The sequence below is a fragment of the Oncorhynchus nerka genome, linkage group LG22 (genome assembly GCF_034236695.1).
Source record: "Oncorhynchus nerka isolate Pitt River linkage group LG22, Oner_Uvic_2.0, whole genome shotgun sequence".
In the NCBI taxonomy this organism is placed as follows: domain Eukaryota; kingdom Metazoa; phylum Chordata; class Actinopteri; order Salmoniformes; family Salmonidae; genus Oncorhynchus; species Oncorhynchus nerka.
This window is the reverse complement of record NC_088417.1, coordinates 61,946,964-61,960,783: the sequence shown is the minus strand read 5'-3', so window position 1 is coordinate 61,960,783 and position 13,820 is coordinate 61,946,964. Positions and strand designations below refer to the sequence as shown.

Genomic DNA, 13,820 nt, shown 5'->3' with positions numbered 1-13,820 from the left:
AATAACGGGGGAAAACCCAGCCTGACGCGTACACACGAACATGTAACAAAAACAATTTCACACAAAGACTTGGAGGGGAATAGAGGAATAAATACACGCAGTGTGATTAGGGAATGAAATCCAGGTGTGCAGGAAATAAAACAAATGGAACGTCGACCGCCGAACGCCACCCAAACAAGGAGAGGAGCCGACAGTCGTGACAGGGTTTTATTAGTGGAGTGACAACCGGTCATTTGCTAGGTTTATTTTAATTTTAAAAAATTAATCTATGGGATGTTGAAAATGATGTTTTACCGGAATAAAAGTAAACTACAAGAGACAAGTCACATCTGGCTATACCTAAAGCTTCGAACACACCGACAGTGTGCTTGCGCGAAATAGTACGCAGCATCACCTGGATATAAAAAAATATATATTTGTTTAAATTTAACTAGGCATGTCATTATGATTTACAATGAGGCCTACCCCTGCCAGATGTGATATAGCCTGGATCCGAACTTGGGACTGTAGTGACGCCTCTTAGACCACTGCACCACTCATTAACTTTTGTATGCAGCAGAAGTTCAACATTCACCTTCAGCTACCATTTATGTCAAGCCGTCTACGCATACAGTTTGACACATATGTTTGATAAATCCAACGTATGCACCACACCGAACGCACTGCAACTGCCTCTGCAACGCAATGCTGCAAGGCATGTTCTGTGTAAAATGTTAAAAGTAATCCGTGCATAGTGTTGTGCGCTTTGTTAAACTTTGAAATCAATGTTTTTTGTTTAGCAAATATTTTAAAGTGAAAAATAGGAGTCTCAGTGTAAATCCATTACCATGGAATTGCCCTTTTCTACCATCTAGTGGTTATAATCCTCAGCATCATGGTTGTAGTGTATGGGCAATGTATGGTTGGTTGTGGTACAGCATATTATGATAATCATGGATGACAATATTTACTCAGATGTGTTTAGCTGCCTACTTCAACCCATTGTTGTTTACTTAAGTGACTGAGTAAATCCTGTAAACAACAATGGATTCCGGTAAATCTGAGCCCTTCACTCAAATTGTCATTGCATTTTTTTGGTTAACAAAGTGCATCCTTCATCATTTCCACATTTCAAACAAGCGGTACACTACAAACTACCATAAAATACATTTTTTTTATTGACACTATTACTGAAAGTCACGACTAACAAAAACTCCAACAAAAAATTGTCAGAATACTTTCTTTGATGGACTTCTTGTCATTGTTGTGGCTAAGTAAAAGTCAATTACGCAATGATATTTTTCCTTTAACTTTATTGAACACAATTTCTGACAGAATGCAAAGTCAAACTGTTTTTTTTGTCGGTTAGTACTCAGTATTTACACCAGTGACAGTGGAAAGAGAGGTGGTACCAATGTTTCACTTAGTAAAAATCTGTATACAAGAGAGAAGGCCCCAAAAGCAGGGAATGGTGGGTAAGAATGAGAATGGAGGTCTCTAGGAAACATCTTGGTGGGGAAAACGCCCTTATCTGACTCAAAATGTCACATTACCAAATTTTGTTTGGCTATCGGAGTAAGAGACTCCAAACCTCGTTGGATTGCCTGGGCAATGTTCAGCAGGTCACAACATTGGCCAACGTTCAGATAGAAATGTATGATGTAGAACAAAAATACCTATCTTTATATAGACTAAGCAATCACGTAATCTCTAATCATGGCAATTCTATCTGCAACATTCCACAATGTTTTCGTACTGAACATGGCCCTAGACTCCATTCAAATACTTGAAAAAACGCTTCCGTACTTCCTGTATTCCTTGAAATAAACTGGCATGCTTGGTGAGGTGGAAGCAATACGGTGTCACTTTCACCAAGCCAACGGTGTCAGGTGAGTGGTTACTTTCAGGAAGTCAGAGAGAAAGAACGTTTTTCCCTTTCTCATGGCATTTCTAAAGTTTTTGAAAATCATTTTTTTTTGTTCCCCCGACTTCTTTCCTGAAATAAGTTTCATGGCACAGTACACTATTGACAATGTCAATGTAAACCTACATAGGAATTGGTCCCACATTATCATAGCATTTGAACATACAGGTCAAAAGCCACAGCAGTCCAGCTTTTTTGGGGTCAAGAGAAACCCATATCTTTTTTTTATTACATGGTTAGGAATGGTTTATACACATTTAATCAGAAACTGTGTCATTTGAACACACCTCTTTACATTACAGAGCCTTGTGGAGTAAAAGCACTTGATGTCTATTTTGAAGAAAACAAAAAGTTCGGAACAGACAGTTTACAGAACACTTCAAAAGATCAATGTACAACAGATAAAGCCTTGGTCAATTCCTTTTTCAGGAACCTTTCAGTGCTGCCACACCAATGAAATCCAAGATAAGAGTACATTGCATGCTTGTTTCAGGTCAAGAAAAAAATAATTTTTCCTTCATTAATGATGTTCGGTTTTGAAGACCAACCGTGACTGCAAGTCATTTGAGCCAATTGGGATTGGAAATATTTGATCATGTCCAAAGTTGTGTTTGTGTGAAACAACTTTTGGTGTAGTGATCATGAGTTAATCATTGGAATGGATCTTGTTTTTCCTTGTTTGTTTGGGGATAACATTTTATTTTGCATTAGTCACATGGAGAACCAGTGAATGAGGAGCCTTGTGAAAACGATGTGGACACAACTGACCACCTCCATTTTCACCCCCCCGAGCTTACGGACTAACACAATGACGCAGCGGTTTAGTCATTTCACAGTTTACAAACCAGTTACATTGTCAGTACTCTTCCTGTGTGTTTTCCTTGGACTGTGTAGTGAAGGAATGGCAATGGACAGAACTAGGACACGAAACCTTATGCTGTCACCTCCTAGAACAGGCAGACACTGAGCAGGATGGAACGCGTGCTGCCATTTTGACGTTTCAGAAGGCACCGTCTTCTTATTTTGTTTTCTTGTTTTCGTCTGCTCATTTGCTTTCATGGTTTTTCATGGAACTTTTTTGTTGTCTGTACTATTAGCTATACCTTTCACAACCAAACTATGCATATTTTAATTCTATGACAAAGAACACGTATTCACACTAGGATATTCACGCATTCACAGTGCACAAGCTTGCAGTCTAAAGTATGAGAAACGCTGTACAAAAAGGTCAGATTCAATATTTTTTTTGATTTGACCAAATCCACACCGGAGTACTATGGCTTAAATAAGAAATGTATAAATCCGGCCATTACATTTGTTTATATGCATAAAATATGCTGAAAAACACAAAACATACATTTTTATTCCCTTGCATTTTGAGATGAAGCCCAATCAATCACTAAATTGGAAGTGCTGTTCGCAACAGGCACAGTATTCTGAAGTTATGGTACAAAGCCATCAAATGGGGGAATAAATAAGACTGTTTCTAGGCTATTTTAAGGACTTCTGTTCATACATTCAGCTGCTACCACTCATATCCGGCCTTTGATTACATCATTCTCCCATAAGCCATGCTACTCTGTATGCCCGTCTCTTCCTGTGACCCCTTGGGACCTGCAACATTTCCGGGGTTAAAGCTGAGCTCTGAAACCCCTGGAGTGGAACAGGTCCACAGCTCATCTAATAGGATCATTCATTAAGAAGATATAGAGGTGTGTGTATTTGTGTGTTAGAGAAAGTGTGTTCATATATTTGCCAAAACAAATTAATCAAAACATTTAATCTTAGAGACGATAAATTGCGTAACGCTAACCGCCAACTCCGACCTCTATAACTGTGGAATAAACATTGTCTTTCTGCTGTGTCTTCTTTTGTTTTTGTTGTGTCTACACAATCTTGGGACAGAGTTAACACAATGTAAACATTCAAGAACAAAAATAAAACCAACGACAACCACATATGAAAAAATATGCTCTCTCTAGTTCTCAAATTATACATGAAAAATAAAGATACAATAACATGCAGTTACTTCTGCACATTATTTAAACACACAACAAAACATGGAAAAAGTACCCAAAAATCCATTAGCAGTGGAAATAACGATGGCATTACTGCATAACAAAAGAGAACATAACTGGAAATAGTGTGTGGGTCAGGTGTGTGCACATCGTAAAGGCATTGTTCTGAAGTAAAGCTACAACTCCCATGGTTATCTGTGCCAATGATACTTAGCTTCTGTCCCATTTAAAAGACTGGTGACGTTGATGTTACATATAAAAGGAGGTCAAGGAGAGTGAACTAGAGGTAAGGATTTTCCTTCACGTGAACACAGAGAAAATGACAAAAGGAATAACAGATAAAGAAACACTAAAGCGGGTGCATTAGGTCTTATTCCCGCTCTACATGTCTAACAAACTCATCTTTTGCTCGGAGAACTCATAGAAGACACTGAAGAAAAACACCCTTTTATTGAGCTTTTTGTTGTTTGACGGAGTGGTGTGTGACATTTTCTTTCCCTCTGGAGGTCTGTGACCGTGGTGCACCCGACCCCCTCCCTTCTCGCTGTCAGGATCATGCTTTGCTCTCGTTGCCATTTGTCTTTGCAGCTTCGTTGGGGACTGTCTTAACCTCAGACAGGGCTTTCTTCACCTCTGTCGCTGTCTCCGGGGCTTTACTTTTATCGCCTGTCATGATTTTACCGCTGAAGGGAAGGAGAGAACCACACAAAAAGAGAGATTCATTAAGTGATGAATACCAATCTCTTGCAGCACACAACTGTCTGTTCTAAGCGGCATTTCGTCTTAAAAAAAATAAGGAAAAAAAACAGTTGCTTCAGGTTTTTGAGGCAACGTGTAGCCCCTGGAACCAAATGCATTTCACACATAACAGGATCTGCTCTGCTATCCTATCCCGACATCAAAGACGGTCACGCAGATGTCACAGCCGTTTCATGGGAGAATGCATGGTTATATTATATTGAGAGAGCAGAGATACAGAACATGAGGGAACGGCACACTGGAACAGAACATCAATACGAAGCAACACTGGGAGGCGGTACAGATGGTCTGACTCGAAGGAGGAGCGAATGATGAATGGGGAGAAACGGAGAATGGAGAAAAAACATCCAACATTAAGTCAATGACTGTTCTACATAACATCCACTTCAAGACTGCAACAAAATGACACCTCATTGTCGTTTATCCCTTTGGTCTGGTGGTCACTAAATGTGTCACTGATTACTATCTTTCATTCTATCCAAAAGTGCAGTAAAGTACATAAGCTTTGTGACTAGGCCAGACATTTTCTCCTAGTCGTGCAGTTTCACAAGTCATGCAAATCGCACTTTGATAATTAAATGAAATGAAGCCTAACTTGTAGCTCATCAGATGTGACAGAGCAGTCTAGTCCACTTCACAGCAAATTGCTTTTCCCTCTATGATTAGTCTGGGGTTAGTTTGTATTGATTGACTGTCAAGGGAAAAAAACTAACTTTTGGGCCTGTATCTGTCGGCCTAATCATAAATGCTAATGAATTATCAAAACGGATCAAGCTGTAGAGCTGAGAATTCTGGAGTGAATTGGCATAAGTCTTCATTGGCACGTTGTGCCTCAGTTGACCTATGCTTTTCATCAACCTCTGGTACCGTGCCTTCCTGTTCAAATTATATTCTTCAAATAAACACTTCAGGTGATGAATAATGACTATGGGCTAGATAATGAGGATGGACTTGGCCTCTCTCTGGTAAGAACTAAGCCCGAGGACTCCCAGGCTAACTGAGTAGTACGGTACTCTGTACGGCAAAGAACCATGTTGGAGAATTTCACCTACCATGGCATCGTATCGTACCTGGGAAAACCATCTATTCTACAACCAGGGTGACTCATTGGTGAACAGCCCCTGTATAAAAGGGCAGTGACAGAGTCAACAAGGAACTGGGGTAACTGATGATTGCTGATAAAGACGTGAGTCTCCATTAGTGACAGATGCATTGTGGGTCATTATGGCGGCCTCAAAGCGAAAAGGGTCTTAGGTTACTATCTACACCATCCACCGGTGGACTGGGCTTTGTTGGAGTCCACCGGGATCTGGCTCCTACTGTCAGCCAGACTCCACAAAAGGTAACTGATCCCAGAGATTTGGGCTTGATCACTACAGCAGCAGGACTTCCATTACCTTGTCCATAATAAACCTCTCTGGGAGGACTGCTGCTGCTGGCCACAGTGGGTGACCGCCCGGCTGGCTATGCGTATTTCAAGACCACCACCCACCGCCTTGCGGCTCAGCGGGGATTAGTAGCATCAGTGAAAATGTGCTTTCCTCTTTGGCAGGGTCAGGGCCAAAGCACTCTGCCGGCCACTGTGAAAGAGTGGGAAACCTCAGGCCACCTTCAACCTGGCAAGGAAAGGACTATTACAGTGGATATTTTGTCACCTCAGGGGTAGCGTTCCCTGTCAGACGTCTGGTGCTGTATCGCCCTGCGGTTGAACGTGTCAGAGTAGCATCCTCATGAAATGGCCAGGTTGGCTGCCGGAGGAAATTATAGGGTCATTGATCTCAGCACTGACTGACCTTGGCAGTAGAGAGTAGCACAGGAATGGTATCAACGGGGACAAATAAAGTTTGTGTAGAAAAACAACCACCAAAACAAATAGCAAGTCAGGCAAATTAGCTGTTAGACCAGGGGTGGGCAATTCCAGTTCTCGAGGGCCTGAACCACAGCTAACACACCTGACTCCAATAATCACCTAATCATGACTTTCAGTTTAGAATGCAATTTGATTAATCAGCTGTGTTTTCTAGGGATGGAGAAAAAGTGTCACACCAATCAGGTCCCTGTGGACTGGAGTTGCCCATCCCTGTGCTAGACAATGAAGATAAACTGGGAGCCTGAAAGGCTTTTCTCCACGAATCCTGCTAAGGTGACATAAACATAGCTAATTAGGGTAACGGCCTTGCATAGCTATACAAGTGTAGTGTTGTTATCGCCTGGAGGACAAACTGCCATTGACAACCATGATCATTGATGACAGGGTCTGTTAAGCAGCCTGGCCTTAGCCAGGGCAGGGAAACTAGGCTAACCTGGTCTGGACTGGCTGGAGGGTGAACTCTGCCCCTGTTGCTATGGGAACCTTGGTGTGGATAATATTGGGAGGCAAGGAAGATAAATCTCAGTGGAACTCGATATCTGTCCAATATAACGATATAATGGATGAAAACAGAGGAACCGAGTAGTTGTCTGTTTGTTAGCACCCAGATGTGGAGGAGCAGTTACATCTGCCAGCTGCACTTTACTGTAGCTACATGTCAGCTTGAGGGGAGAGCTGTGTGTGTGTGTGTGTGTGCGCACATGTCAGCTGGAGGGGAGAGCTGTGTGTCTGTGTGTATGTCAGCTGGAGGGGAGAGCTGTGTGTCTGTGTATGTGTACAATGCTGTGGGGGGCCAAATCATCCTGCAGTCCCGCAGTTTCATTCTGCCTTAATATATAAACAGTCCTCCATTCTGAGATGGGAGAGTGTAGCGGCTCTGTTTGCTTTCTGCACTGATTAAAGCAATTCGCACATGGGGCCCTGGGCTCAGAGCTGACAGCGGCAGACATAGAAGCGTGAGCCCAATACTCAAAGGCAGCAAAGGGAGGTGAGGAAGGAAGGGGGGTGGGCGAACAAACCGTTGAGCAACGAAAAGAGAAGGGGGAGGAAGAAACAAAAGTGTCTTGTAAATATTTGAATAGTCCCCATTCCTGTTCATGCCCTGTGGACATCTATGTTTGCAGCCAAGTTCGGCAGGTCCCAGGTACTAAAGAGGCTGGTGTTTATGCATGCCCGCCACAGCCAGAATGCAGATAAACTAAGTGCCTATGTTTTGGCTGAGGGGAACCATGGGAAAAGCATGGGAAATGGGGAAAGCAAGAGCCCAATGGGCTTTCAAACATTGATGATCCGAGGGTGTCCAAGGTCAACCTCTTAGGGGTGGCCTTCGAAAACAGCCTTCAGGGCTGTCTGTCAAACAAGTCGGACAGCTAAGTCAAATAAAAGTACCATCTAAGGACTGTCCACATAACAAGGCTGGCATAGTCTAACACTAGTCCTTTGAATGTACAGAGGGATCAGTATTCTGTAGCACAGCCTGCGGAGGAGAATATTCTACCTCCGCAGGAGAGGAAGAAGGTGTCCTCAGTGGACAAGCTCAGGAATCTAGTAAGCCTGTAAGATGCCTGGCAAGACTGGTTGGTTGTCGTGTGGCAGACAAATCACTGTGGAGCCCGGGGAGGAGGAGATGCGTCAGACCCGCTAGACTTATGAAGATATATCTGCCCGTTCAAGAGTCATGTTTCATCATGCCGATGACGAGAGCCCCGTTGCCACGAACGGATACATTAAGTCCTGACATTCATCACTGATCTCTGTTTTATGTTTGGGGTGTTATGGGTGAAAAGCATGGGACAAGAGAGAGGGTGCAATCGGAGCAAGCTCCTGGAATACCGCTCTACAGAGCTCGCCTGATCATCCTTAGGGTTTGCCTGAGATAAGACTGAAATGTACGAGCTTCCGCCGAGAACAAAGCCCTTTCATACGGCGCTGATCGAAATGGCTTTGCATTGTTGCGAAGAAAGATTGTTTTCAGGAGATAACAACCGCAGAAATGATTGTGGCAGTAATATCAGGACCATAATTCCGTCGTATCTATCAGATTTGGTAAAACTTCTGATGTGTGAGAGAGAGAGAGAGAGAGAGAGAGAGAGAGAGAGAGAGAGAGACCATCACTATGAGAACAGGACACAGTAGGAGGTGGTGATAGAGGGTGAGGGAGGACAGACACAGTAAAACAGACTAGGAGGAGGAGGAGGGGGGGGTCATACTCGTCCTGGGCGGGTGCAGCAGTGGAGTCTGCCGGGGCCTTGGAGCCTTTGCCTGGGGCATCAAACACATCCTTGGCCAGGCCGTCTATCTGTAAGTCCTTATTCTGACTGCTGGTGGCGGAGGGGCTTTGGATAGACTCGGGCTGGCTCTGTGGTGCGGCATCGGCTGTGGCAGAGGAGGGGTTGGAGGGGACCTTGACTGGCTTCGAGGATGGGGCTGTGGGGGTCGGGGGCTTGGGGTCAGACGAGGGTGTGGCTTTAGGAGCCTCGCTTAGGTCAACGAGGGGAGCTACGTCGGATTGGGTGGCACGCTGGGAGGCGGGGGTGCTAGGTTTGGCCGTGCTGGACTGGGGGACGGGGGCAGGTTTGCTTTTAGGGGAGGTTTTGGGGGCAGTTTTGGACTCAGCCGGGACAGGGGTTGGGCCAGCTGCGCTGGAAGTGAGAGTGGTGCTCTCGCTAGCTGGGCTGTTCTGGGTTGTGCTAAAGCTCTCAGTGACAGGTTCAGAGTTAGTGGCAACAGAAGGGAGCAAGTCCACCACCGTGGCGGTAGTGTCAGCAGCGGGCCTGTGAAGAGAGGAAAGCAGGAAAGAGAAGAGCCATCGAGCCGCAAGAAGGTGAGAGGAAAAAGAGAGCAGGGAGGGGTAGGGGGGTGAGGCCAAGGCACAGACAGACATCCATCCAGAGTGAGTGCTACATGCAGTGATAAAGCAAAGAACTAGAGATTCAAAATGTTAAAGTGAAGTGAGGTTTTGACATAGACACCATCTTAAGCAAACTAAAGAAAATTAAATCAAAACAGGTGCTTAAGGGTTTAGGGTCCAAGTTATTAAATGTTCGAGGCTGTTAGTACAACAACTATTTTTGCTACCATCAGTGTAAACAACAAACATCTGAGCACATCTTCAGTATCAGGTTTTGATGTTCCATTCTCCCATTATTTGAACAATTAGTTTAGCCAATATGTCAGCAAACACATGAACAAAACACTCAACTGCTGTCATTATGGAATAAGAAGTATGTTTTATGCATAGACCTATTACAGGATTAGTATGGGTTTGCCAGTGTATTGCAACCCCAGAGCAGGGGGTCTACCCACAGCCAGTGCTGAGTACTCACTCCGGCTCAGTCAGAGGGGTGGTCTCGTTAGGCTCTGTAGGCCCCCCTCCTTCATGGTTAGGAGTGCGCTCCTCCTCCGTCCTCACCTCCACAATGGGCCCCTTGGACTCATCCTTCCTGTAATGGGAAAAAGTATTTGAAATAAATGCTGGTGCAGTGCAAGCACATTGTAGTGAGTCATTTTTGTTTTAAAAATCCTGCACTTCTGCCCTGTCAAACTGTGGTCCGTTGTCTGAGAGCAGCTACTGTGGGATGCTGGATGAACAGGACACTCAAATTGCATACAGCATTTCAGAGAGAAGAGCAAGGGATCCAGGGAGCAGATAAGAAGAGAGACTCACGTGAATGCCGCCTTGCCCTCCTCGAGGTCCTTGCTCTTGGCTCCGGGTCCAGACTTGCCGCAGAAGTTGACGGCAATGCACATGACGAGGCCGCACTTGTTGAGGAAGTAGCAAGTGACGTCGACGCCCACCAGCAGCAGCACAAAGACCACAATGAGGATCCCCACGATGGCCCCTGTGCCTAGGCCTGAGCCGCTATGCATAGTATCTGGAAGGAAGGAGAGGGAAGGACGAAGGGAGGAAGAGAGAGAGAGTAATAGAGACCGAAAGCGTGGAGAGCAAGTTAGAGAGGGTTGGAGAGAAAGTTGGAGGGAGGAAGAGAAACGGGGAGAGAGGGAGTTAAAGAGAACGTTGGAGAGAGAGGACGAGATAGAGACAGAGAAACGTTGCATTAGGCTCAGTATTAATCTCCACCCTTTCATCCATAACTTCATACTGTCAGACTGCTTCTCTCCAGGTGTCAAGTGTGTTGTTGTTCTTTGAACAGGCTCTGGGCCAAATCATTACATATTCTACTAAAAATACATCAGAGTGATGCTACACAGAAAAAAAAACTAATTTTGATCTGTTCAGACTCTAAAAATAGGTTGATAATCAGATTATCAAAAAATACACACTTGGGCCGAGAGAAATCACAACGCATTGCATTAGTTGCATTCAACCAATAAACAACGGTCAGTTACTATCCAAGTTAATGTTAGACACACGACATGTATCAGCCATCTAAGGTACTATATTAAGAGGTGAGCAGATAAATATATTACCCATATTAGGGTCACACACCAGACATGCCCATCACGACATCCTACACTAATCAAATCTAAACATCAGAACATGAAGGAAGTCTAATGGGGCATCAATCAAAAATCATAAAACAGTCAACCATTGGAGCACCTGGTTCATTAAATAAAGATGCTTGTTTTATCATCACTTCCTATACGGGTCTATATGCCTTTATGACCCCATATGGGTCTGTCGCTTACCCACTCTCATTATTGTTGCCAGTTGTAAGACAAAGCAAAAGGCAGTGGAAAGACTGTAAAATCAATCAAACATTATGCAAATATGTTTAAATCTCTTTTACATAGATGAATCCTGCACACAAACAAATAAACAATGTGGAAATAAAGCCTATAAGAAGGGCACAAAACAAAGGCAATGGATTGTGTTTTCATGAAGCAACAGTACTTACCAGAAAATTAATATCCAGGAATATGTAAAATACTACAATATTAATAAGAATTTACAATAGTCACATCCCTTGACTTTTTCCACATTTTGTTGTGTTACAGCCTGAATTTAAAATGGATTAAATTGAGATTTTTTGTCAAAGTGGAATTATGTTTTTAATAAAAAAGGAAAAGCTGAAATGTCTAGAGTCAATAAGTATTCAACTCCTTTGTTATGGCAAGCCTAATTAAGTTCAGGAGTAAAAATGTGCTTACAAATCACATAATAATAATAATAATTAGAAAGGTAAAAATAAAAAAGCAAACAAATATCCATTTGAGCATGGTGAAGTTATTAATTACACTTTGGCTGGTGTATCAATACACCCAGTCACTACAAAGACACAGGCGTCCGCCCTAACTCAGTTACCGGAGAGGAAGGAAACTGCTTAAGGATTTCACCATGAGGCCAATGATGACTTTAAAACAGTTACAGAGTTTATTGGCTGTGATGGGAGAAAACTAAGGTTGATCAACAACTTTGTAGTTCCTCCACAATAATAACCTAATTGACAGATTGAAAAGAACAGAATAAAAAATAAGCTCTTAGAGACCTACCCAGAAAGAATCACAGCTGTAATTGCTGACAAAGGTGCTTCTAGAAAGTATTGACCCAGGGGTGTGAATACTTATGTAAATGAAATATTTCTGTATTTCATTTTCAATAAATTTGCAAACATGAAAAAAAAACATATTTTCACTTTGTCATTATGGGATATTGTGTGTAGATGAGTGAGAAATAATATACATTTAATCCATTTTGAATTCAGGCTGTAACACACCAAAATGTGGAATAAGTCAAGGGACATAAATACTTTCTGAAGGCACTGTATGTATCTCTCCACTACAATGGATGACCATGTATCCACACTGTTAATACTCTGCCTTCGACACACACACACCACACATGATCATGAACAGAATTAATACGACCTTGTAACCCAACCGCAAAACTGTTAAACAGATTAATGTTTCACAAAAAAATATTACTATGCTTTGTGTCAAATCAATCTCACACAATCAAATTTGGAAATCATTTGCAGCTAATTTGCATTCAGTAAACAGACACACAATGAGATCGGAGATTTGATCAAACAGAATCATCTAAAACTTAATTCAAATCAAACAAGAGCATTTGGAGTATGGTTGATTTGACACATCATGCTCTACACATGGCAAACAGGTTAGATAGAATTATGATGACAGAACAAAATTCAATTCCAGTTTTTGTTAGCTCTGTTAGGTGTCAAATATGAGACAGTTTATATTCTGAATTAAAGCAACACACAGGCAATCCTCGATTTGGACTTACTCTTTGCTCTTGTCATATTGAGAATATCAGGATGTCCAAATGTCAGACTCACACACCACACAGTATTCACAGTAGAATCAATGCAACAAAATGTACTTGAATAATTCTATGATTTACTGGAAAACCATCACTTATCAAACAGGGTAGGCTTCAAGGTAGGCATTTATTTGGGTCATATGAACCATCATGTAATTTCATTGACATTGTTCCCTTTCTGAGTTCAATGAAATGCACAAGAAGGAAGTCTTTCATTTAAAAAATAAAAATTTTAAAAAATCAGCAAAGTGCTCATTCCCATTGAAATGTGTTGAGATTTTTGCTCCGTCTCGTATTCCAGCGTTCCCTCCAAACGACCAGGAAGCCTGGGTCTTATCTTACTGTAACACACACAGTGATTTTGGCAAACAGTAGCCAACGTTTGGGCTCCAGTATCGCTGGCTTACAAATGTGTGTAAGGAGACAGACTCGGCTGCACAAAGAGGATGTGCATCTGTATGCAAATCCACTCTATATACACTGGTACCTTGAGAGGGAGGATACTTTGTGTGGCAGAAACACACACACACACACACACACACACACACACACACACACACACACACACACACACACACACACACACACACACACACACACACACTTGATTGATGTATTTGTATAATGTAATCGTCTTGTCAGACCGGAGTGTATTATATCTGTCACTTCTTTGAAATAATGTTGTTGACTGCATACGGTTTGGTTGTAGGCAAATATAGAAAGCTATTCTATAATTTCACCAGTCTACATTAAGCATAGAGAGGGATGATATAACAATAAGTTAAAAAAAATATTAATTGGCAATAGTTGACAAAGATTTAGCACCATGCAATATATACTAATACTGTACGTTGCAAATGGAACTTTCAAATCATATCAAAATCTAATCTGGGAAATGATAGTAAATGGTCAAAAAGGTCATCATCTAAGTGAGTCACCAGATTTGAGCCAAAATGGATACCTGTGGTATACATTCCTATAAATCTAGTGCGAAGTGTTTCTGCCTCTGATGAAACGGCCTTAAAT

The 13,820-nt window shown here is 42.4% G+C and overlaps 1 protein-coding gene across 4 annotated transcripts in view; it reads right to left on the bottom strand.

Moving 5' to 3' along the window:
* Positions 1 to 1,275: 1,275 nt before the first annotated feature.
* Positions 1,276 to 13,820, bottom strand: part of LOC115105430 (neural cell adhesion molecule 1-like) — a 299,957-nt gene continuing 287,412 nt past the window's right edge. For 2 of the 4 annotated variants that reach the window (XM_029627481.2, XM_029627482.2), the window contains 4 exons: positions 10,218 to 10,425; positions 9,877 to 9,993; positions 8,761 to 9,324; positions 1,276 to 4,604 (listed from right to left, as the gene is read on the bottom strand). In XM_029627481.2, the coding sequence (XP_029483341.1) occupies positions 4,475 to 4,604; positions 8,761 to 9,324; positions 9,877 to 9,993; positions 10,218 to 10,425 (1,019 nt within the window). In that variant the 3' untranslated portion in view covers positions 1,276 to 4,474. The remainder of the gene's footprint in view (positions 4,605 to 8,760; positions 9,325 to 9,876; positions 9,994 to 10,217; positions 10,426 to 13,820) is intronic. The other 2 variants (XM_065007293.1, XM_029627484.2) reach the window with 1 other exon arrangement.